Source organism: Geotrypetes seraphini, chromosome 6, assembly GCF_902459505.1.
Source record: "Geotrypetes seraphini chromosome 6, aGeoSer1.1, whole genome shotgun sequence".
NCBI lineage: Eukaryota > Metazoa > Chordata > Amphibia > Gymnophiona > Dermophiidae > Geotrypetes > Geotrypetes seraphini.
Genome location: NC_047089.1, coordinates 42,451,925 through 42,478,162, shown reverse-complemented (window position 1 = coordinate 42,478,162; position 26,238 = coordinate 42,451,925). Strand labels below are relative to the sequence as shown.

General features: G+C 42.2%; 1 protein-coding gene across 1 annotated transcript in view; it reads left to right on the top strand.

The window, feature by feature from the left end:
- Positions 1 to 26,238, top strand: part of XPO4 (exportin 4) — a 237,878-nt gene that overhangs the window by 116,618 nt on the left and 95,022 nt on the right. Inside the window, exons 11-13 of the mRNA XM_033949810.1 lie at positions 8,306 to 8,448; positions 15,201 to 15,349; positions 16,253 to 16,430. Coding sequence (XP_033805701.1) covers positions 8,306 to 8,448; positions 15,201 to 15,349; positions 16,253 to 16,430 — 470 coding nt within the window. The remainder of the gene's footprint in view (positions 1 to 8,305; positions 8,449 to 15,200; positions 15,350 to 16,252; positions 16,431 to 26,238) is intronic.

Genomic DNA, 26,238 nt, shown 5'->3' with positions numbered 1-26,238 from the left:
ATACTGATGTTCAACAGCAAGTTTCTTTGGTACCAACAGTAAGCACGATGCTGGCTGGGGGAGGTAAATATCTCACTTCTAATTCCATGTCTGTGTAAATGCCAGAATGGTTTATAATGAAAAGGGACTTGCTTGTGAGTGGAAAGACAAAGAGGAGGTGTTTGTAATTATAGAATTCAGGTCTGTTTTTCATACTCCTAGTATACATGGAAAGGGACATCAGATCTTGTTGCCTATTCTCTTAATGAAGAACATAAGAGTTGTCGTACTGGGACATACTGAAGGTCTATCAAGCCCAGTATCCTGTTTCCAGCAGTGACTAATCCAGGTCACAATTATCTGGGAAGATCCTCAAAAAATAAAACAGATTTTATGCTTCCTAGCCTAGAAAAAAGCAGTTGATATTCTCAAATTTTTGTCAACTGGCTCACCAGGATCACCCCACTTTCTAATCTCGGTTTATATTTGAGTCATGCTTATTGCCTCCTCTTTTGGGGGGTTGTACGGTCACCTTGGTTTATATTCGCATATATACAGTACAATCGTGACCCTCTAATAGTCTTTCTCAGAATGGCTTCAACTCCCCCATCTTATTTCTTCATAGATCCACAGCTCTAGTCAACTCAGGGAACAGAAGTCTTGAAGCAGGAACCTTGTGCATGGATGTGCACAATACTTATGTGAGCTACCCTGTGGGCTATAGTAATCCACAGCTTTAAGATAAATGTTGGTCTGTAGTAAACTGCTGCTTGGCCTAGTTTTAATGTCACACTGATTTCAGAAAATTAGTTGTACACAGCGGATTGACATAACGCAATTTCCATGATTTAACTTGATGGGCGATCAATCTGTTTTGTTCCAAGCAACAAAATAAAAACCTTAAATAATGAACCAGTATAATTCAATTTATTCTGCAGAAAGGTTGTTTGTTTTTAATTCCCAGTAATTATCAAAGTCACATAAACTAGGTGAAAGGCCTGTGAGATTATCTTTTTTGTGGAAACTCAGGAAACTATCCTTTTGTCAAATGGATAAAGGCAAGGAATTCCAGAGCATCAGACCTAGATAAGAAAAAGCACTAACCTGAGTTTCTGGAGATTTTATGCTTTTAGTTCACTCTGAATTGTGTCGAGTAAAAATTCTAAAAATAAAATTTTATTTTGATAAAGGCTCATTTGGAAGTACATATCATTTTCAAATTTAGTTGTATTTACTATAGAATCATAACAGGCTAGGCATCCTCTTATCTGTTAGATGTATTTATAGGTCGTAATCAAAAATATTCTCGCAAAGCTCATGCTTTTTTCATTTTCCCATCAGTGAAGGGTTGTAAATTTATAAGATATCATGAACGTACATTGTCATTTCAGGCTGCTCTTTGGGATAAAGATTTCAGGCAACTATTCTTTGTATCTGTCATACTTGGAGTTCAGAAGACATGTGAAGACTTATTTATTTTCTAGATTTTTGGGTAATTAATTTTCTTCACTGTTCTATTTGTGACATAAGTTTAATCTTTTGTAAACCACATAGATCCTCACGGTTATGCAGCCTATAAGTCGCTTTTATGTTTGTTTAAATGCCAACTCTTCCGCAAACACCTAAAAACCTGGCTATTCTCAAAACTGTAACACTTCCCCCCTCTTAGGCCTCTCACCTTCCCCCTTTACACCTAACTCTTTAATCTCTCCACTGTAGTTCCTCTCTCATCTTTCTTCCTGTAAACCGTGCCGAGCTCCGCATTCGTGGAGATGGTGTGGTATATAAACCCAAGGTTTAGTTTAGTTTAGTTTAGTTTTAGGACACTGACCTGACTAGTGGTTAGGCCCAAGTGACAAGGGAAAAACCTATCTCAATTTGCTGAGATATAGTATAGAAGTGGTCAGTATTTGACACCGTGTAACCCCTTAGGTAAGTGAGGTGGTAAGAGGGTAATGGCTAGTGACATAGCTGGTTTTCCAGCTTCAGTGGTAGAACAGAAAACAAGTATTAAAGCAGTAAGGTGCAAATGTCATTCTATAGCTTCTCTTACTGTTTCTATCTTGGGATATAAAGGGAAGCAAGATGCAGAATTAAACTTTTTATTTCTTTGAAGTGAAAAGGGTCCATTTCTGTGATCACACCTAAGAATGTATGGTTTGTTTGGGTTATTTAATTGTCGTCTTGATTTCATTCTGAACCTATTTCATTGTGATGCCAGTGGGTATTTAAGTGGTTTCTCAGGATTAGCTGAAGTATTTAGGTTAGAGATTTTAAAATTTATTTCCAAATGTCTTATTCAACAACCTAACTGTTCCATATAATTCCGCAGGGCAATGTTACAACCAAAGTACAGTAAACATATGACGACCACAAAATTTAATTCAGAATTTCCTTAATTGATTTCTACCTGCCTTTTACCACCCTTCCCCCCTTTTTGTCCCCTCCTCTTTATCCCTCCCCCCTTGTAACTTTGTACAAATAAGTAAAGTTTGTGCTTTCCAAGAGAGAATTTAATTTGTTCTTTCTTTTCCCCTTAGGTATATCTGTAGCCAAAAATTTCATAAACCATTCTGAATTCCTGACAGTCTACCCCTCCTTCCATCACCACCCAATTTCTGAGTGACCAAAGTTTTATATAGTATTCAATAGCTCAGTAACATATTACAGGTTCAGTGTGAGATCTGTCCAAGTTAGTTCCTATATTTGCTGGATCTTACAAAAGAAGTATCTTATCAGAACAAAAAAAGGGGGAGGATTAGACATTTAAATGTTGGTAGATTTCAGAAAGCGAAGTTACTCACCTGTTTCAGGTGTTCTCCAGGACAGCAGGATGAGTATTCACGGATGCATGACATCATCCGATGGAGCCTGGTGCAGGAAACACTCCTGAGTATGTATACTAGAAGTTTTAAAGTGGCTCACCACACATGCGCATGCCTTCCCACTTGCCATTGTTGCATGGGACCAACTCAGACTGATGCACTATCTAATAAAATTCAAAGGAAGGTGGGCAGAGTAATGAGAACACTTATCCTGCTGTCCTCGGAGAACACCTGCTACAAGCGAGTAACTTCGCTTTCTCTGAGGACCAGCAGGATGTAGTGTTCTTAATGATGAGAATCCCTAGCTACCAGGCTGTCTTAAAGGGAAATAACTGAGGTCTGCAGCAGGCAAGATTTTAATCAAATGAGCAATAATGAACATCAACAATTTTTTCTTTTTTTGTTGACAGCCTGGAGCAGAAAACAAATGAGCCTGGAGGATAGAGTTGGATTTTAGACTCCAAATAAGTTCTGACCAAACCAGCAGTTGCATTGGGAGCCCTGTTCTAGGCAGTAATGAGATGTGAATGGAAGACCACATTGCAGCTGTGCATACATTCTCTATTGAAGCTGACCTTATGGGCTACTGAAGCAGCCATGGGTCTGACATTGTGAGCTGTGACATGACCCTCCAGAGTCAGCCCATCTGTGGCATAAGTAAAGAAGATTCGGTCTGCTAGCCATTTTGAGTGTATGTTGGGGGTCAAAAGCTCCCTTGTAGGCCAATATGCACAGTATGCGTTTATCTTGATGGACATGTGGCTTCAGTAAAAATTGTTGGCAGAACAGTTGACTAGTTAAAATGGAACTCCGATACTACCTTAGGAAGAAACTTAATCTGTGTGGCAAAACTACTCTGTTGTAAAATTTAACATAATGACATCAGCTACTAAGGCTATTGCTCAGTGCTCAAGTGACTGTCATAAAAAAATAGGAGCTTCCAGATCAGGTACTTGGTTGGCTGGTATCATGTGACTCAAAAAGGGAGCCTTCATCAGCTGGATAAGGACAAAATTGAGATTGCATGACATTGGTGGGAAGGAAGCTTGATGAGAGGTTTTAGTTGAAGCAAGTTCCTCATGAAGCAAACAACTAAAGCCCGAGAGAGGTTGGCTACCCTCCACATGGTGAGCAGCAGTTACACTAAAGTGAACATTCAGTGAGTTGGTCTCGAGACCTGACTGACATGTATAGAACGTATTCAAGCAGTTTTTGGGAAGGACAGGAAAAGGGATCTAGGGCCTTGACCTCGCACTAGATGCATTTGAAATCATATTATCATCTAATAGAACCTCTCCTAGAAGCAAGCAGAACCTGAGAGACACCCTTGTTAAGTTCAAGGTGTCCACATCTAAACTGTCGGTGTTGAAGCTATGAGAGCTAGGGACTGGAGGGTGGGATGTAAGAGGGACACCTGAGTGGTGAGGGTCAGAAAGTATTTCAGTTTCCATACATCTTCAGAGGCCAGCTCAGACATTAGCAGAAACTAGATCTTTTGCAGCTAACATGGTGCAATGAGAATTGTGGTTCCCCTTATCTAATTTGAGTTTCAAGAGTGTTTGTTATATGAAATGTTTGGAGGAAACATAGAAGATCTTTCCCTCAGTTGAGAGGAAAGGAATCTGAGGCTCGTCTGCTGTGTAATCCTAGTCTGGAGCAGACCTGAGGGGCTGTCTTGTTGAGATGAGTGGCAAAAAGATTATAGAGGAGGCACCCCACTTTCAAAAGATGATATAGGTATTGCCTCTTTTTAAGGACAAAATGTGTGGTTGCCTGAATTGACTGTCTGCCAGACACTTATTTTTCCCTGCCCTGTAAGTGGTTCTGAGCGCCAACCCATGGGAAATGGCCCATGTCCTTGACTTGATTTTCTATCTTAGGTATGAACTTGGGCTGCCCTGTTTGTTGACATAATACATTGCAACCTGACTGTCTGTCTGGATCAGGATAATTTGGTTTAGCTGATCTCTTGAAAACCTTAAGCATTCCAAATAGCTCTTTTCTTTAGCAGATTCATTTGGTGATGTGTCTCCTGAGCAGACCACTGACCCTGGATGTGGACCCTCATCTACATTAGTTCTCCCTTACTGGTCCTTGGTTAGATGCTTCTGTCATAGCTGTCTTTCGGAGTTGAGGAATTTGGAATGGCAGTCCCTTGTCCAAACTGCTGCAAATTAGCCATCAAGACTGTAATTTCTTCAAAGGAGCTGCTATTGTGATTTACATCCTGAGGAAATCCCCGTTGCCTGAATCTATTGGGAAGACAGGGTCCATTGAACCTGCCTCAAATTGAGATGTCATGGGAGTAACAAGGATGGTGGAGGCCTAGCAGTGTCAAAATCTGTTGAGCTGGTATCTGCTGACTCTGGCCCACCTTTTGGGCTACTGAAGTGAGTTGTTCTATCCTCTCTGGTACTAGGAAAGTGCTCACTGGAGTTATGTCTAGCAGGGTTCCAATGAACCCCAATTGCTGGGACAGGCCAAGGTGGGACTTGGGGTAATTTAAGACAAACCCTAGTAGTTCTACCTCCTGAATGGTTCTATATATTCATTCTTTTGCACCTTCCTCTGATGTGCTCTTGACAGCCAACTGTCTTAAGTAACTAACTGTGTTTAATTCCCATTGTAGTTCCTTGTGACTCTGGCCAAGTCACTTAACCCTCCATTGCCTCAGGTACAAACTAAGTATCTGTATTAGCAAACTGGATTTAAAATATTTTTGGTGCTTATTGACCATTTTTAAAGGAGTGTTGTTCTGTAATAATTGAACTATGTACCGGTATGTTTGTTTAACATTTTATGCCTGTTATTATGTAAACCGTATAGGTAATATATGGTATATAAATTTTTAAATAAATATGTAAACTGCTTTTGATTATAACCAAATAAAGGCAGTATATCAAGTCCTATCCCCTTTAAGTAGGGAAACATTTATTTATTCAATTTTCTATACCGTTCTCCCAGGGGATCTCAGAACGGTTTACATGAATTTATTCAGGTATTCAAGCATTTTTCCCTGTCTGTCCAAGTGGGCTCACAATCTATCTAATGTACCTGGGGCAATGGGGGGATTAAGTGACTTGCCCAGGGTCACAAAGAGCAGCATGGGTTTGAATACACAACCTTGGGGTGCTAAGGCTGTAGCTTTAACCACTGCACCACACTCTCCCCAGTATGTGTATGTGTAGCAACTTTGCAGCCACTGCTAGACATTTTGTAAAGACTCCAGGTGCTGACATAAGACCAAATGACAGAATGCAATATCAGTAGAGTTATATTCCTAATCAGAAACTCAGATACTTCCAGTGACTGGAATGTATCTGTATGTGGATATAAGAATTCGTTAATCCCAGAGTGCATAGACAGTCTCCTTTCTGAATCATATAGAGTACAGTGCCCAGGGAAACCATCCTTAACTTGGTTAGAGCCCTTGTGTCTCTTTTAGTGATCAAGAAGTACTTGGAGTAAAATCCCTTTCCTTTTTCCCTTGAAGGAATGGATTTGATCACATTGGCCTGTAAAAGGAAAGAGTTCCTTTTGAGAGCTTAATTTTGAGCTCTTAGTGGACAACTTGGAGGTAATCTTTCCAGTTGAAGTGTGAACCAAATGGGATTATTTTGAGGACCTACCAGTCTGAGATTAAAAGGAGCCACTCAACTGTTCCTGCAAAGAAATTCAGCCTCCCTCCTATTTATTTAAAAAGTATTTTTATATCCCACATTGTCTCCAAATCTAGGAGGGAAGTCCTCCAGGGCAGTGGTTCTTAAACCTGTCCTAGGGGATCCCCAGCCAGTTGGGTTTTCAAGATATCCCTAATGAATTTACATTGTAACCCACAAAAAAAAAATACAAGCTCAAAACAGAATATTCATTCAAAATTTTATATATATATGTGATCCATAACCAAAGTGCCACAGATTAGGCAAGGGTTACCATGGGACCATCATTGGCACATCACAGTCCTTAGACTGCCTACTAATGAGAAGTGCATTTTAAAAAGTTACTATTTTTTGTGTGAAGGGGAGCTGTGGGTGGTCTGAGAGGGACTGTGATGTGATAGTAATGATCCCATGTTAACCCATGCCTAATCTGTGGCATTTTGGTTATGGGTCTGAGCACATCACTTTATATATAAAAAATGTTATTGAATGAATATTCTGTTTTGAGCTTGTGGCTTTTTTTTGTGGATTACAATATTTAATGTGCTCAAGCATTTATTATTATTTATACTCCTAGTTTTGATGTTTTGTAATGAATTTGCATGAGGCAGATTTGCATATAATAGAGGTGACAAATGTGCAAATCTGCCTCATGCATATTCATTAGGGATATCTTGAAAACCCAACTGGCTGAGGGTCTCCCAGGACATGTTTAAGAACTATTGCTCCAGGGCATTCATGGTAATCGATACTCCTGGAGCTGGCCAAAACTCATCCTTTATTTTGACTGGGAAGCAAGCTGAGACTTCTTGGGGAGGGGAGGGTAGTAGGTCTTCCGTTGCCCTCCACTAAAATAGCTTCTGGATGTGGACAGGCCAGGATTCCAATGTTCAAGTCTCTCTTCCCAGAGGCACCAAGGAGTGAGTTTTGGGAATTATAGTTCTTTTGAGATTGGATTTCACTACCATGGAATGATGGAAAAGCTGGAGCTTCTGAACTCTACATAGTCAACCACCTTATTAATGCGCCGTACAGGGAGGAGGATTTCCATTGTTTGATCTGTATAAGCTTCAGGAGTCTGTGCACAAGTGCTGTTGCAGCTTCCTGGGGAAGCCTTCAAACTGAAGGATGTCCAACATCTGCCTTGGGCTCATCCTTGGTTTCCAATTCAAATGAGATGGACTTGGCCATCTCTCGTACTACAAAGTCTAAAAAGGAGACCTCCATCTGTTCTGGAGGATGTTCCTCAACTGCACTTCAGGGACTGCCATTGATGAAGACTGGGGCTCCAAAGTTATTGGGGAAGTATCGGTAATCTGGATGGCTCATTGGATGCTTTTGCAGACATTGCATCAATGTTGCATCAAGGGTATTGGTGACACACAATGCCTTTTTCTCTTAATGCTGTGCTTCAAGGAGAATTAACGCTGATGCCTGATACATGGAAATAGAGAAAATGGTTAGATGTGTGCTATGTGGGACATCAAAGGGAACATATCCTCACTTTTCTGTAGAAAGCAAAAGACTGAGCTGGTCATATGCAGTGATAGTGGTTGGAAAGGCATGTGCATGCATGGTGAGTCTCTTCCAAAGGTGACTGAGGAGCATTTTCCACGCTGGGCTCCATTGATAACATCACCCATCAGTGGTATAAACTACATACTGCTTGTCCTCGGAGAAAATAGACATCTTCGGTTGCAATTTTGGAACTTGTACTTTTGAGGATGCACGTGTCATGCTCCTATGGAAATGTTTTTCTTTTATTTTGGCAATAAAGAGATGCAGAAAGAAAGCAAACACTACTATGTAACTCAAGTTTAAATTCTTTGGAATTATAACCAGACTGCCAATGGTGTAGCCACACGTGAAGAAGAAGAAATCAATGAATTGCAAGAAGATGATAGAGACTTGTTTTCTGACCAGCTGGCCAGCATAGGCATGCTAGGAAGAATTGCTTCGGATCACTGTATACCTCTTCTCATAAGGTAAAAACTAAACCATCCTTTTTAAAGGCTCTGCTTAGATAGTATGGCTTGCTGACTTTGTTTAGAACAACTGATACAAGTGTGTGGTTTTAAAGACACTTGGGTCAATATTCAACCACCATTGTCAATATTCAGCTTCAAACATTGGATATTTAGGCAGAGTGATGTATTCCACTACTCACCGGATAAAGTTAGGACAGCAATTTGTCTTGCCTAACTCTATTTGGGTAGTTATCCGGATAGTGGCCTGAATATTGCTGTTGTCCAAATAACTTCCAGCTCTGCTCATTCACTGCCCAGGCACTAACTAGATCGGGGGGGGGGGGGGGGGGGTTGTCAAATGTCAGTTCTCAAGGGCCGCAATCCAGTTGGGTTTTCAGGATTTCCCCAATGAATATGCATAAGATCTATTTGCATGCACTGCTTTCATTATATGCTAATAGATCTCATTCATATTCATTGGGGGAAATCCTGAAAACCTGTCTGGATTGTGGCCCTCGAGGACCGACATTTGAAACCCATGAACTAGATAGTGCTGTTGAATATTCATGGCCAGCACCAGCTAAGCCATTCATATGGATAAATGGCCACTATCTGGATAAATGATTTTGAATGTTGAACTGGTGGTTAACCTCAGTACTGTGATGTACATTTACTTGATTCAAAATGGGCAATGTTGCCTGTCATGCCCCATGGTGCCACTGAAGTTCTGGAGTGTGCTTGTCAGTCTCATTTGCCATTCTGCTGCATTGCTCCTCCTTTCCAGATACTTCATAGAACCATGAGGTCTCAGAATTCACCTTTTATGTGCATCTGCTCTGTTTAAAGTTCCCCTCTCGAGTCTTACACTTTTCCAGTGGTATTAAGTTAATTCACGTATAATTATATTGTGAAAAATGGTACAAAACTTCAAAAAGAGATTAAATACTGAAGATTGCTAGATAAAGTTAGAGATCAGTATAATTGAAATATGTAACAGACTTGGAAAATTATAGGTATTTCATTATGCTTGTGTACCCCATGGCATGTCTTAAAAATTTGAAGTTCGATAGAATGCTTTTGGGAAAGTTGGTGGAAGAAACATAGTGCACAGTGCCCCTTTTCTTTGGAAAGTAGGCTAAAATGTTTTAAAGTGGCAAAGAACATGAAAAAGAATAAGATGAATCGTGTGTCTAATCTAGAATACTTTTTATCAATTTTGTTTATCCTATAAAAGGTACAGAGTATCTCTGTCAATATACATAGGTATGCATCTCAGGTTTTATAATAGAAGTAAATGGAAAAAAATGTTTTGGGGTTTTTTTTTTTGCTTTGTTTTAACTGCTGAATATATATTTAAGCAGTTTTATCAAAGTATTAAAAAAAAACAATGAATAGGCTATTTAGAAACCTAAAATATGCACTTGGAAAGAATGAAGAATCTGGGAGTTTGGTTACTCTAAAGCAAGGGTTTCAAAGTCCCTCCTTGAGGGCCGCAATCCAGTCAGGTTTTCAGGATTTCCCCAATGAATATGCATGAGATCTATGTGCATGCACTGCTTTCAATGCATATTCATTGGGGAAATCTTGAAAACCCGATTGGATTGCGGCCCTCAAGGAGGAACTTTGAGATCCCTTCTCTAAAGGGCCATGATGAAACTGTTGCAATCTTGTGTTCAGTCATGGCCTCTAACAAGCTATTTTTAGAAACAAACATCATAGAGACTCATAAAAGAACATAGGACAATCTATCCAACAAGTGAGTTCCTAAAACAGCCCAGTTACTTTATCAATAGTAGAAATTTGTCAAATACAAAAATCTTCAGAGATTCTATGTTGCAGCTCGCGGACTATGGTCATCCTTATCTCTTTGTAAGCCTTCCTCTGTAAAAATTTGTTTTCTCACCATATTGTGAAATCTTCAGTTATCGGCCTGCATACTTATATTGTAGTTCGCGGTTTCTACTCAGCCTTACCTCTTTTGTAAACCGCCTAGGACCAAAAGGCTTTTGCGGTATATAAAGAAAGATTTAAGTTATGTTTAATACGAAGTCATCAAAAAAGCATGCTTACATCTAAATGACATTTTATACCTAATTTCTGACCATGTATTTGATACAGCCATTATGGATACAAATAACTTGATATATAGCAACAGTACTGCACTGTGCACTGACAGTATTAGCAAAACTGTCTTTTAGAAAATTTTGAGGACCTAGAAAAAGATAAAGATCACAAAAATGCTTTTTAAAAAAAAAAAATAAAAAAATACCTCTTAGTAGTGAAAAAAAGCTATTGGATAACTGGTAAAAGGTATCTTTTTATCCATTTCATACTTTGGTGGCGATGCAAAACATCTGGTATCCTTACATACTGTACCTCCTATATTATTACAAGGCCCGCGAGCCAATGGCAGCCTTCAGAGATCTTTTTGGTGTCTCACACTGCAGTCCAGGGTTCCATCAGCCACCCCCTCCATGGGATCCATTGCTGGAGCCACTTTTTCTCTCTTTGAATTGCCAGCAGCTTGAGGGAAGTAAACTTGCTGCCTTCAGCGACCTGGAAGTTTCCCCTCTGCTATAGCTTCCTGTCCCGTATAGGCGCAAAGCAGAACAGAGGGGAAGCACCTGGGCCGGCGAAGGTATTGTGTTTACTTCACTCACGCTGCCATAGGCCCGAAGAATGAAAGGGCAGCTGCCGTACAGGATTCCAAGGCAGGGAAAGTCACGGGGGAATCACAGGAGGGGTGTGTGTTATGCTGGACTGCGAGGATGGGGAGGAAAAAAAGATGCCAGACCGGAGGAGGGAAGGGAAAGGGAATGAAAGGATAGAGATGTCAGACTATGGGAGGGAGGAAGAGAAGGAGAGAAGGGATACCAGACCACAAAAAGGGAGAAAGGGAAGGAGAGAGATGGACTATTAGAGAGGGAGGAAAGGAGAGAGAAATGCTAGACCAGGGAAGGAGGAGGAGAGAGGTAGGGGAGAGGGGGAAGAGGAGGACAGAGATTTCTAGACCTCAAAGCAGAAGGAGGGGAGAGAGATGCCAGACTGTGGGAAAGAGAGGATAAAGATCCCAGACCAAAGGAGAAGGAAAGAGAGGGAGGAGATAGGGATGGGGATGGGAGGGGTGGGGAAGTGAAGAGATGGAGGAAATGCTGTTTATGGATAGATAGAAATGGGGAGAAGAAAGAGAGAGGAGATGACACATTTGAATGATGGAGAATGGCAGAGGGAGGAGAGACTGCATGGATAGTTGGGAAGGGAAGACATGGAAAATAGATAGATTAGAGGAGGAAGCAGAAAAATGGAAGAAAGTTGAATGTTAAGTTAGTGCCAAAGATGGATGTAGGGCAGAAAGTGAAGGAGGGAAAAACCAGCAAATGGATAAATGGGTCCTGGAAACAGAGTTAAGAGTATAGACAGAAGGAAATGCAACCAGAGACTGGGAAAAGATGAGTACAAAAATAAAATCACCAGACAACAAAGGTAGGAAAAGTGATTTTATTTTCAATTTAGTGATTTGAATGTGTCAGTTTTCAGAATTTACATCTGCTGTCTATATTTTGCACTGTTTACGAATAAATGCATTTCTATTTCTCTGGTGTTATCCTGCATGCAGAGTCTGGCATCTTAGGGTTTTATTTGTGTATATTAGGACTTTTAGTTTGTGGTCCTCTTTTTGCATAGGGTTTATCTATGTTCTGCACATGTGACCAAGGCCAGGTGTGCTGGTAGGAATGAATGTCGTGAAGCATTATTGGTGTCATGGCCCCAAGTAGGACGGTCCTTGCTTAAAAATTAGTGAAGACCACTGCCCTATATTGTAGCGAATGCATAGCCTTAAATAGTTTTTGAAAGATTACTGGATTCATATAATTGTCTTGCTGTCTAGGCCTTTAAGAATTTGAGGTGGTATTTGCTATGTTATGCTAATCAGGTTTTTTATTCTACCTTTACTTATTCAGTTTAGGGTTGGATTATATTACAAGAGGTTGGGTCAGTTACCCAGGAATTTACAATGGACAGTTTGACACTGATATTCAATAGAGTTTCTAGTGCAGGTAGATCAGTAAGACATAAGAATAGCCTTACTGTGTCAGACCGATAGTCCATCTAGCCCAGTAGCCCATCTTCATGGTGACCAGTCCAGGTCACTTGTACCTGGCAAAATCCCAAATAGTAGCAACATTCCATGCTACCGATCTAGGGCAAGCAGTAGCTTCCCCCATGTCTTTCTCAATAACAGACTATAGACTTTTCCTCCAGGAAATTGTCCAAACCTTTCTTAAAACCAGCTACATTAACCACTCTTACCACAGCCTCTGGCAGCGTGTTCCACATCATTAGTTCCACATCATTGTTTCTATGACGTACCCAGAAGTAAAACAAGTACAATTTTTCAGTTTTTACATTTTTCTCCCTATACCTCTACCCATTACATCATAAATACCTTACCATTCAATATCGGTTAGCAAAATGCCATTCTCATCGCTGAAAGAGCATGGGCAGGAGCAATTGGGACTCACTTCTGCCCCATCATGTTGCTAGACCACCAGGGGAAAAAAGGTAGTCCTGGGGACCTTCCTCTGGGTCTGGGATGGGGATTGGTGATGTCTGTTTGGAGAGGGAGAGGGAGGGGGGAATGCTGCCTATTCTTGGCGGAGGAATGTCTCCCAGTTCGGAGGGGGAATGGTGCTGCTGTCCCATGCAGGAACTTAACCCCATTCTCCCAATAGGATCCACTGTTCACTTTCCACAGTTTTGATGCGGGAGGTGTACTGCTGAAACCTAGCCTCTATTTTTCCTTAGACTCTGTGTTTCATTATTCATGATTTCACAGTTCACAAACGTTTTCACGATCCATACGACTGTGAATAAAACTAATGGACTGTACACTATAAAACCTACAAAAAAAAAATAAAAATCCAAACGAACCCCAACCTAAGGAACTGAGGAGCTTCAATAGTGAGAAGTCTGCCAAAAATATTTACCTGTTCAGGCAGCCTGAGCCCCTACCACCCTCCTCTAAAGAAAAAAGGAAAACATGCAGTTTCTGGATGAAACCTGAAATTGCTGCTTAAACTCAGAGCTTATAATGAGTTATTAGATATTGCGCTTGAGTATTTTAAACCTTTTTCCCCTGTATAAACAAAGGGAGTAATTCTAGAAGTTGCTGTCTGAAAGGCATGTAAATGGCAACATTTTAACTATTTACATGCATGTGGTCACTAAACAGAATACTAATTAGCAGAAAAGTAAATGCCATGATTTGATGGTATGTACTCTGCTGGTGGACGTGTGCATAAGTCTTCCCTGTACATTATAGAAAAATATAATGTATTCTAGCTTGAAACAAAGCATGGGTATTTATACCAGCTTATATGGCTAGTTTAAGCGTTCATGCCTTAAATGTAAGCATGTTTTTGGTCACTTGTTCTAGTATTCTATAAAAGAAAATAGACACCACCTTTTTAGAAGAGACTTAAAATAAGTGCTCTGGTAGAATTACACTCCACATGGGGTAAAAAGCCTTGGTGAATTTCCCCAAAGTGACTTCAAGTACCGTAATTCCCTAACGATAGACCGCCCCACATGATAGCCTGCCCCATTCACAGAAAATGCTGATTTATGTTTTAAAACTGTTGCATAAGGCACCCCATGTTGTTAGCCATGGCATTACTGGAGTAGCTGTACCTTTTTAAATCCCCCTTAAATACCTCCCTCATTGGACAGCTGCCTCCTCCATTCTTGCAGCCAGCAATGCAGGGCAGGAGCTATCTTTTCGGCATCCAGCCTGGCCCGTGCTGCTTCCTGAATGGCTCCTGTCAGTTCTCGTGGGGGACTCGTGAAAACTGACGGCAGCCATTCAGGAAGCGACACAGGGCCAGGCTGGATATCGAAAAGATTGCTCCTGCCCTGCACCACTGGCTGCAAGATTGGAGGAGGCAGCCAGCAGCCGTCCAGCGAGGGGGTGATTTAAAAAGGTACCTGGAGGGGAGGATGATTTACAGGGGGGATGTCTTTAGATAGGCCCGCCCCATTTAAGCAAGCAGCACCCAGTACTCATGTTTGTAAAATCAATCTATAAGCAGCAGCCTATTATTGGGGAAATTCAGTAGTATGAATAATTTTTCTTTTGTTGAATTTGGCTCACATCTTTTCAGTAATAATTCAAGGAGAGTTAAATCAATATGATAGCTATTTTCCTATCCCTGGAAGGCTTACCCTCCAAGTTTGTGTCTGAGGCATTAGAGGGATTATCAGTAGGATTCAATTGTTGGGTTCCTTGGTTCTCAGCCTGCTGCTCTAATCACAAAGCAGCTACCCCAATACAGTTCAAAAGCAGATTTGATAGGGAGAAAATGGTGAAAATATACGGAAACATGTTGGTTTTTTTTAGGAGGGGGGAGTTGTAGAAGTATTCTACAACCTAATCTGTGTTCTCAAATTACTTAGCATAATAGATGATGGCAGATAAAGACCTATATGATCCATCCAGTCTGCCCATCAAGATAAACTTATAAAATATGGTATGATACAGTACTTGGATCTTGATTTGTCCTTGCCATTCTCGGGGCACAGATTATAGAAGTCTGCCTTGGCACTGGCCTTGTTCTCCAAATAGTGAAGCTGTCATCAAAGCCCCACTCCAGCCCATCCAAATTTGTCCAGCTATGATCAATTACTGGAGTTGCCATCTAAAACTTATCTATGTAAGTGTTACCATGCAAATGCCATAATTTTAGCTGATTTGACCTTTTTTGTATATTTAGTTTATTAGAAGACAGAGTGACAAGACTTCATGGTCAATTACAAAGGTATCAACAGCAGCTACTCTCCTCACCAGGCTCGGGCTCAACTGATGACAACAAAGTGCTTGATGACCTGTATGAGGATATACACTGGCTTATTTTAGTCACAGGTTGGTGATGTAGCTCCTTGTAAGCAGTGCCACAGGATGACAACTTCATAGTGCTCCTAATATCTCTAACCAAAGCTATTGGGTAATTATCAGCATACGATAATATATTTGGAGTGAATTTGTTCACATTTAACACATTTCCTTCCAGTTTACAATGGAGCCTGCAATTAAAACTACCATCGGCCTCCGTTTGTCTATGGGCTCCTTTTACAAAGGTGCGGTAGCGGTTTAACGTGTGAAATAGCGCGCTAGCCGCTACCGCCTCCTCTTGAGCAGGCGGTAGTTTTTTGGCTAGTGCGGAGGTTAGCGCATGATGAAAAGTCATGCACGCTGAAGTCGCTAGCGCGGCTTCATAAAAGGAACCCTATATGTTTGGGTAGAGAGGGAATGTCTAACAATATTGGCACAATTTTGCATCTCTGTATGGGTAAATAATTTGGTACACTCAGTAAGTAATATCTCTTGTTTTACAGAAAGAACCAAAGTAATCAAATCTCTTGTGTGCCCTCATTTGTTTTGATTACATTACTGCCTTCCTTATTTCAAGAAATATGGAATGAATAGGATTCAGTACCTGGGCCTTTTTACAGGGGATATGCATAAAGACAGTTTAAGTGCTTCCATTATTGACCATGTTTGTAGGCTCATATGCTAAATATTAGTTTAAAAATATTTTATCCAGCCGTGTTTACGGGGAAAGCTCTTTTGGGGAAAATAAGACAATATAATTTTGTGAAAACACGCTTTATCCTAATAAATGGGTGACTTGAACCTAATTAAAAACATCTGTGATAACAGTAACAATAAATGGAGCACATGGCCTCTATAGGGTTAATTTCTTTGTTTCTATAAGACTGCATTTTGTGTTCTTCTTAAGGATTTTTTTTCCCCCTTAATTTTTAGGCTACCTCTTAGCTGATGATACTCAGGGAGAGACTCCACTAATACCTTCAGAAATCATGGAATATTCCATCAAGCATTCAACTGAAGTGGATATCAACACAACACTGCAAATCCTGGGGTCTCCTGGGGAAAAAGCATCTTCTATTCCAGGATATAATAGAACAGATTCTGTAATTAGGTAATATGCCAGCCTCATATTTCCAAATACTCTAATATATCAAAAATAAAGGGAGGGCTTTATTTGCTCCTTTCAAGTATTTCAGCTTTGAAGAATATAAGAATAGTACTGTGTAAAACGCAGTTGGGCTAATTGTTGTATACTAAAGGAAGACTACATCATGCAGTTGGTCATTCTCTTGCACGTGTGAGGGGACTATTTGTTCAAAACTAAAAAGGGCAGCATATATTTGCTTTATTACTTGTCAAAAGCCAGGGAAGATAGGGATATGAGAGTACAAGATTGTGTACCAGAATGTGATGGGAAGGCTTAGAAAAGCCTGAACATTGACCCAGCAAACTTGTGGCAGTGTTTAATGAACTGTTGTCTGATTGCTTTTTTTTTATTATTATTTTCCTCTCTGAATCTTTATATTAAATTGGAAGCTGCCAAACTGGGAGCTCTAGGTCAAGTTTAGCAGAAATATTGAAGACTTCCTACTAACATTTTCCAACTGTTTGAGGACTGGTTTTAAGTACCCAAAGGTAACACCATACTGATGACTGCTCATGATAAGAAGGTAACGAAGTATAGAGCTGATACTTTTAACATAAATTAATTTTGAAGCTCACTGCCAATTTATTTAAAAATCACCTAGAAAAACTGACAGAACAGACATCCCTTACATTTTCCATTCGTGTGTCATGGGAGCTGACTGTTCATTGCCTCAGAGCTTTTCCAACAAACCACCAACCACTGTTCCCTTTAAGCTGTGCATGTGTGCAGATGCACACAGCAAAACGTAGCACACAAAAGAATATACGAGTACTGTAATAATTTTTAATTAGGTGTTATAAAGCATCTACTGCTAAAATCTCTTATTTTACTGCTAACCCCAGTACCTCTTAGGTATTGTTGCATAAAATGGGACCTGTGGTAAAATAACATGTTACAAGTAGCACATGTTAGTAACTGTGCCCCTAAAAGAAAAGAAAATCTACACAAAACAGCGATCAAAAAAAAAAATCAAAAACATAAGCCCTCCCTATCTCTTTTAAAACATCTTGTCCCACTAGATAAGTTGCTTTTGAGAGATTTCTCTGGGGAAATATATAAACAGAAATGGTAACAAGTAAAATCATCATGTTTATGGTAGCTATCCCTCCCTACCCTCAGCAGATTAGCATCAAGGCCTTCTGTGACTCCAGATCTTCCTGAATTTTATGTCACTTTTACATAGTTTGGCTTAACTTACTCAGATTCCTCTGTTTCTCCCAAAATATCTAATACTCCCTCTCGTAATCCAAAAAGGAAGATCATGGCCCAACTGAATTGCTTGATTCTCCTTCCCCCTTTCCTGACCACTGTGCTTAAGTGATCACATGACAATGTGATTTATAAAGAAACACATCACTGCTCTAATTCATTTTCTTCCTGGTAGCGGGAATTTATTTTTACCCATATTTAGATTTAGGCGGACTGGCTGGAGGAAGCATACTCTGGCTGGGCTAGGGGATGGGGGTCCGGCTGGGCTGGGGATCGGGCAGCCTCCTACCTTTCGGGGGATGGGGGAGTCCGGCAGGAGGGACTGGGCATCCCTCCTGCCAGCAATGTTTGGAGTTCGTGGAGAGTGCCTGACAGGAGAGATTGGGCATCTCTCCTGCCGACGGGGTTCGTGGGGGTGTCCAGCAGGAGGGATTGGGCATCCCTCCTGTCGACAAACTTTTTTTGGGGGGGAGGTGTCTGGCAGGAGAGACTGGCTTCGTTTGTGGGTACACCTAGAAATTCAGGAAATATATTACCTTTGGAACCCAAAAACATCTAATTCGTATACTGAAGAAACAATTTGAGAACAACATTCCTGTCCAGTTCTAAAGCAAAGTTCACAAAGTAGTTTGTGTCACTAGGTCCAAAGATGCCTCCAAAAACTAACTTAAATTTAATCTCATTTCAGATGGGCTAGTTCCGTCCGATGGCCTTGACAGAGATAGATATTAAGCTCTCACAATAAATGTCCAAAGCAACTACCTTGACCTCTTGCTGGTTACATGCTTGAACATGAGCATTCAGAGCTCCCTTCACATTAGAAATCTCAGAAGAAATATTAGTAGTCACTTCCAGCAAAGAAGAATTCGGTGTTTTTTTTGGCATCCCATAGTGCATTCAAAGTCACTATATTCAGCCTCACAAGCACAGACAGCGCATCCACAGTTGTTCGTCCCCCAAGGAAGCTAGGGTACTCACTGCTGGTAATTTCTGCGCTTCTGCTCCTCCTCCAGTGATGTTTCCAGGGGAGAAATCCAAAGCCAGAGGGCTCTCCAAATGAATATATTAGATCGCTTCTCGGGCAATCACTACCTCCATTGGCAATGGGAGAAATTCCTGGTTGTGGCAGGACTGGTACGGGAGCGGGGCTCAGGGAGACCCTGTCTATACTGATGCTAGATGAAACCACCGACAGATGAACCAACGAGTCCACCTTCCCTGAAGCAGCTACGGAGTAGAAGTACGGAGGGAACTGATGCAATTTTCCCCTTTTCTTCCCTATCAGTAAACAAGAGAGGGAGATTGTCAAAGCCTTCAACTAAGATAAGCCATGGAACTGCAGCTCGAGCAACTGCTCATAACACCATCTTAGTCTTCATATGGGACACTCTTTGTCTGGTTTCTCCTCAGAGGTCAGTCTGATATGGGTAGCCCTACATCATAGCCCTCCAAGCCACTGAAACACACAAGCACCTTCACCACTGCAAGGTGGTATCCCTTTGGAGGGACTATTAGGATTTTTTTTTAAATACCCTCTTGCTTCATCTGGCAACTATTTGATTATCTTTCCTTTTTTGTTTAGTTTATATTTTTCTTTAAAAAAAAAAAAATTTTCTTCATTTTTATCATAGTAGCTCTCTTAAAAGTTGAATGCTGCTACAGTAGATTTCATTAGTGACTTCACTCCATTTAACTCAACTTTGATTGTTATGATTATCGGTCTTAGCTAGAGAATGCAACGGGGACAAATTTTTCCCCATCCCTGTGGGAACTCATTTTCCCATCCCGGAGAGTTCCTTTCCTGTCCCTGCCCCATTCCTACATTCTCTGTCCTCTTCTGCACATGCCTCAAACACTTTAAAATCATAAGTGTTCGAGGCTTGTGTGGTTAAGGCAGAGCTTACAAGAATGGGACAAGGACAGCGACAAAACTCGTGGGGACGGGGAAATTGAGTTTTGTGGCAATGGGGAAAAATTTGTCCTCATTTCATTCTCTAGTATAGACACTTGGAATCCATCTTTCATTCTAGGCTTCCTCTTTCCCAGAAGGTTGCCTAGTTCCTAAGAAATCTAAATTCCTCTCCCCTACATCATCACATTTAAACTTCAGAACTTTTGCCTTCTTCTTCCCATATATAAATCCAGCATAGTAAATTTTGAGATGAAAATTAATCACCAAGTTGACACTAAATGTAAACTCCAGACTGCTTCTAATGACTGCTTTAAAAATAGGAGGAATGGAAAGATCTGATAAACAATGCTGTTAAAAGAAAGATTTTAGGGAACTTAGAATTTTATTGAAAGACATAATGCCAAAGGCTATTCTAAACTGGTGCATGTCGTTACAAGCTGTTCTGTGACAGTGTGCATAAATGCAAGGGGGTTATAGGAGGAAGAGTAAAAAAAGGGGGGCTATCCAGATGATGTAAGATAAACCATTACGATACCAATTTTATAATTTAAATATTGTAATGACAATATAAATATTATTTATTTTCAATGAAAGATTTTCTTCATATGTTTATTAATTTTTATTTTTATCCCAGGACAAGCAGGCAGCTATTCTTGACTGATGGGTGACGGAGCCCCGGTACGGACAATTTTAGAGTGATTGCACTCTAAGAACTTGGAAAGTTCTGGTAGGCCGCACCGCGCACGCGCGAGTGCCTTCCCGCCCGACAGAGGCGCGCGGTCCCCAGTTTCTTAGTTTCCGCGGAGCTAAGAAGACGCGTCTCTCTCAACGGCTGTTGTGAGAGGATTTTTTTGTGAACTTCCCGCTCGCGTAAACTTTTTGAGGAATCTTATTTCCTTCCCTTTTTTCTTTATTTTCTTTCTTAAAAAAAAAACAAAAAAAAACTTTGTTTTTTTTTTGCCTGTTTTTCGGCCTTGCCCCGGCGGGGCCTTTAGCCACCATCGAGGCCTCGGCCTTCGATTTGGCTGAAGCCGTTTTTACATTCATGCCCCCACAACCCGGCTTCAAAAAGTGCCAGCGGTGTGCACGACCAATTTCACTGACTGATCCTCATAATTGGTGTCTCCAGTGTCTTGGTCCCGACCATCGAGCGTCAACCTGCACCCGCTGTGCAACTTTAAAAAAGAGAACTCTTAAAAATCGAGAGATTCAACAAAAATTATTGTTTGGTGCCGAGATGTCTGATTCTACACCGGCACCGACATCGGCACCGGCGCAGTCGGCACCCACATCATCGACACCACGCGATACCACGGCGGTGTCGACTCCAGGTAAGCCGGCTAAGAAGCCTTCCCCGCTGGAGCGTCCTCCGGTCTCGATGGCAGCGAGTCCAATTCTGCCGACCTCGAGGCGCCCACGGAAGCGCTCCGCTCCAATAGAGGTGAGCCCCTCGACATCGGGGTCCTCATCCTCGGAGCGTAGAGCGGCACCGCAGGTACCATTAAAGAAAAAGACGGTACCGGTGCCTTCCCTTGAGGAGCGTATAGCTGCTGTTCTGAAGGCACAACTTAAAGAACAGCTGCAGCACCTCCTACCTCCAGCCCTGGCATCGAATTTACCGGTACCAGTCCGGTCTGAGCCACCGGTACCGATAGTGGACCGTCCTATTTTATCGACGTCCACTCTATCGGTACCGGTACAGTCGGTTTCCTCGGTCTCCATGCCGATTCTGGCGCCGGAGCCGAGAGCTCACCATCAAGCTGTACAAACTTCGGCTCCGGTGCGTACTGTAGCATCTCCCGGTACCGAATCAGGCAGGTCGGGGAAGTCTCTTCACAAGTCCCGGCATTTAGAGCCTTCCACTCCAGAGTCTCGAGACCGGAGTTTTCAGGTTCGAGACCCTGACTTATGGGGTGACTCGGAGGATCCTCTTCTTTCGGAGGGAGAATGCTCTTCTGGTGATGAGGACCCGTCTGTTTTAGGAGCCTCCTCTAAACCAGAAGTGTCTTCCTTTTCTTCATTTTTGAAGGAAATGTGTGATGCTCTCTCCATTCCTTTGGAGGCTGAGTCAAAGAAATCCAAGGCTTTCCTTGATGCCTTGGACTTTGACCAGCCTCCAAAGGAATACCTTAAACTACCTCTCCATGATATTTTGAGAGAGACGTTTTATAAGAATCTGGAATCTCCTTTAACTATCCCTGGAGCTCCTAGAAAGTTGGATTCCTTGTATAAAGTCATTCCTATTCCTGGGTTTGACAAGCCCCAATTACCTCATGAGTCCCTTTTGGTTGAATCCACTTTAAAAAAGTCCAAAGGGGCTAGTGTATATGCCTCAGTCCCTCCTGGCAGAGAGGGCAAATCTATGGACAAGTTTGGTAAAAGGCTATACCAAAATGCTATGTTAGCAAATCGATCAGGAAATTATGCATTCCATTTCTCTTTTTATCTTAAGCACCTAATACAAAATCTCACTGCTTTTGAGAAATATCTTCCTGATAGAAAAAAGTCTGCTTTTCACCACACTTGTTCATCTCTTTTACAGCTTCGAAAATTCATGGTAAGATCTATCTATGATACTTTCGAGCTGACCTCCAGAGCCACTGCCATGTCAGTGGCCATGCGAAGGCTAGCCTGGCTTCGTGTTTCAGAATTGGACGTTAATCACCAGGATAGGCTAGCCAATACACCTTGCTTAGGGGATGAGCTGTTTGGAGATTCCATGGACTCCACTACCCAGAAATTATCGGCTCATGAGACCAGATGGGACACGCTTCTTAAACCTAAGAAGCCTCCACCAACCAGGCCCTTTCGTCCACAATCAACCTACCAACGTAGATTTGTGGCTCGTCCTCTGCCTCAAACTGCACAACAACCTAGGCGTCAGAGGCAACAGCGTCCAGCTGCTAGACAACCTCAGCAACAACAGCAGGTAAAAGCTACTCCTGCACAAAAGTCTACCCAACCCTTTTGACTTGGTTCTCCAGAACATAGCCAGTCTTCTCCCTCCTACTCAACTTCCACAGCCTATAGGAGGACGCCTTTCTTATTTCATAAGCCGTTGGGAACTTATCACGTCAGATCAGTGGGTTCTGAACATCATCCACCACGGCTACTCTCTCAACTTTCAGACTCTACCTCCTCCAAGTCAACCAAAAGAGTCTGCTTCGCACACTCAGTCTTTCCTTCTTCTCCAGGAGGTTCAATCCCTTCTCCTTTTGAACGCCATAGAGGAGGTTCCTCTAGATCAAAAGGGACAGGGATTCTACTCCCGTTACTTTTTAGTCCCCAAAAAAACAGGAGATCTCAGACCCATTCTAGATCTTCGCGATCTCAACAAATGTTTGGTCAAAGAAAAGTTCAAAATGCTCTCTCTAGCCACTCTTTATCCTCTTCTAAATCAAGGCGACTGGCTATGTTCTCTCGATCTCAAAGAAGCATACACTCATATACCGGTCAATCTGGCCTCCAGACAATACCTACGCTTCATGATCAATCGTTGTCATTACCAATACAAGGTGCTACCCTTCGGTCTTGCCTCCTCTCCGAGAGTATTCACCAAATGTCTGATTGTGGTGGCGGCCTTCCTGCGTTCTCACCACCTTCAGGTCTTTCCTTACCTGGACGATTGGTTGATAAAGGCCAATTCATCTCAGACTGTTCTTCTGGCCACCAACCAAACCATCAGGTTTCTTCAACTTCTGGGGTTCGAGATCAATCTACCCAAATCTCATCTCATCCCCTCTCAGAGACTTCAATTCATAGGAGCTGTCTTAGACACAATCCTCATGAGAGCGTTCCTGCCGTCCAATCGTCTTCAAACGCTTCACTCTCTATGTCAGCAGGTGCTTCCACAGCGTTCCATCACAGCAAAGCAAATGATGGTTCTCTTGGGTCACATGGCCTCTACAGTTCATGTCACGCCTCTTGCACGTCTTCACCTGCGCACTCCTCAATGGACACTAGCTACCCAGTGGTCCCAAGCGACGGATCCTTGCTCACGTCACATATCTGTGACATCATCTCTTCGTCAGTCTCTACAATGGTGGTTGGTATCCTCAAATCTGTCCAGAGGTCTTCTGTTCCATCAACCTCCTCATCAACTAGTCATCACCACCGATGCCTCCCCTTATGCATGGGGAGCTCATCTGAACGAGTTCCAAACTCAAGGTCTTTGGACTGCCCAGGAAAAGAAGCGTCACATCAATTTCCTGGAACTCAGAGCGATGTTTTATGCCCTCAAGGCCTTCCAGCATCTTCTCTTTCCTCAAGTTGTCCTGTTATGCACAGACAATCAAGTTGCGATGTACTACATCAACAAACAGGGTGGGACGGGCTCCCGCCTCTTATGCCAGGAAGCCCAAAAGATCTGGACTTGGGCCATAAATCACCATCTATTCCTGAAAGCTATTTACATTCAGGGGGAGGAGAATTCCTTAGCGGACAAGCTCAGCAGAGTTCTCCAACCTCACGAATGGACAATCGATCCTGTAACTCTACAATCCATCTTCGCTCAATGGGGCACCCCTCAGATAGACCTCTTTGCAGCTCCTCACAATCATCAGCTGCCCCTATTCTGCTCCAGACTCTACTCACCTCACCGTCTGGCAGCGGATGCTTTTCTCCTCGATTGGTCCAATCTGTTCCTGTACGCTTTCCCTCCTCTGCCTCTCATGTTGAGAACCTTGTTCAAGCTCAAGAGGGATCAAGCAACCATGATTCTGATTGCTCCGAGGTGGCCCAGGCAACATTGGTTCTCCCTTCTACTTCAACTCAGTTCCAGGGAACCTTTTCTTCTGCCTCTGTATCCTTCTCTGCTTACTCAGCATCAGGAAACTCTTCTACACCCCAACCTACAGTCTCTGCACCTGACAGCTTGGTATCTCTCGGGCTGACTTCTCATGATACTCTCTTGTCTCAGCCTGTTCGTTCAATTCTGGATGCCTCCAGGAAACCGGCCACTCTTCAATGTTACCATCAGAAGTGGACACGGTTTTCTTCATGGTGTCTTCTTCATCATTATGATCCCACTTCCCTTGCAGTGGAGACATTGTTGGATTATCTCCTTTCTTTGTCAAACTCTGGCCTCAAGTCCACTTCAATCAGAGTCCATCTTAGTGCTATAGCAGCTTTTCATGAGCCAATCCATGGAAAACTCCTCTCAGCTCATCCCTTAGTGTCCAGGTTCATGCGGGGTCTTTTTAATGTGAAACCACCTCTTAAAGCCCCTCCTGTTATCTGGGATCTTAATGTAGTTCTTTCCGCTTTAATGAAGCCTCCATTTGAACCCTTGGCTACTGCTTCTTTCAAGTTTCTCACTTGGAAGGTGCTTTTTCTTATTGCTCTTACCTCTGCCAGGAGGGTCAGTGAGCTCCATGCACTAGTGTCGGATCCACCTTTTACGGTCTTTCATCATGACAAGGTGGTTCTGCGTACTCATCCAAAGTTTCTCCCGAAGGTTGTCTCTGAATTCCATCTCAACCAATCCATTGTTCTGCCTGTCCTTTTTCCAAAACCTCACTCTCATTCTGGTGAACAGGCTTTACATACTTTGGACTGTAAGAGGGCTCTGGCTTACTATTTAGACCGTACTAAGCCTCACAGATCGTTCCCTCAACTCTTTCTGTCCTTTGATCCAAATAAATTGGGACGTCCTGTTTCTAAACGTACGTTGTCTAATTGGCTGGCAGCGTGCATTTCATTCTGTTATGCTCAGACCGGACTGCCACTGGAAGGTTCTGTCACAGCCCATAAAGTCCGAGCTATGGCAGCATCTGTAGCTTTCCTCCGGTCCACGCCCATTGAGGAAATCTGCAAAGCTGCCACTTGGTCCTCAGTTCATACTTTTACATCTCATTATTGTCTGGACACATTTTCCAGACGGGATGGACACTTCGGCCAATCTGTTTTGCAAAATTTGTTTTCCTAATGGCCAACCTTCCCTCCATCCCTCTTTTTGTTAGCTTGGAGGTCACCCATCAGTCAAGAATAGCTGCCTGCTTGTCCTGGGATAAAGCACAGTTACTTACCGTAACAGGTGTTATCCAGGGACAGCAGGCAGATATTCTTGCGTCCCTCCCACCTCCCCGGGTTGGCTTCTTAGCTGGCTTATCATAACTGGGGACCGCGCGCCTCTGTCGGGCGGGAAGGCACTCGCGCGTGCGCGGTGCGGCCTACCAGAACTTTCCAAGTTCTTAGAGTGCAATCACTCTAAAATTGTCCGTACCGGGGCTCCGTCGGTGCCGTCACCCATCAGTCAAGAATATCTGCCTGCTGTCCCTGGATAACACCTGTTACGGTAAGTAACTGTGCTTTTTGTCTCCCTGAGCGATTTTGAACTGTGGTGGGCATATCATCTTATACAGACATCAATCTTCAGAACCTCTTATGATGTATATATATTATTTCAAGTTCCTGTCTTGTATATATTTTATAATCATCTTTGCCCACCACCTCCTACACATTTTTTTACCTTATTTTATTTATAACCCTTAAATTAATTGCCCATAGAACAGTAACTATAAAAGTCGTCAAAATTATTATAAAACATGCGAGACAAATGATATAAAGCATGTAAGACAAATCTTTGTCTAATTCTTATTGAAAGGCACCACTTATCTCAAATTTATGGTGGATCCTGCCACCATCAACGTT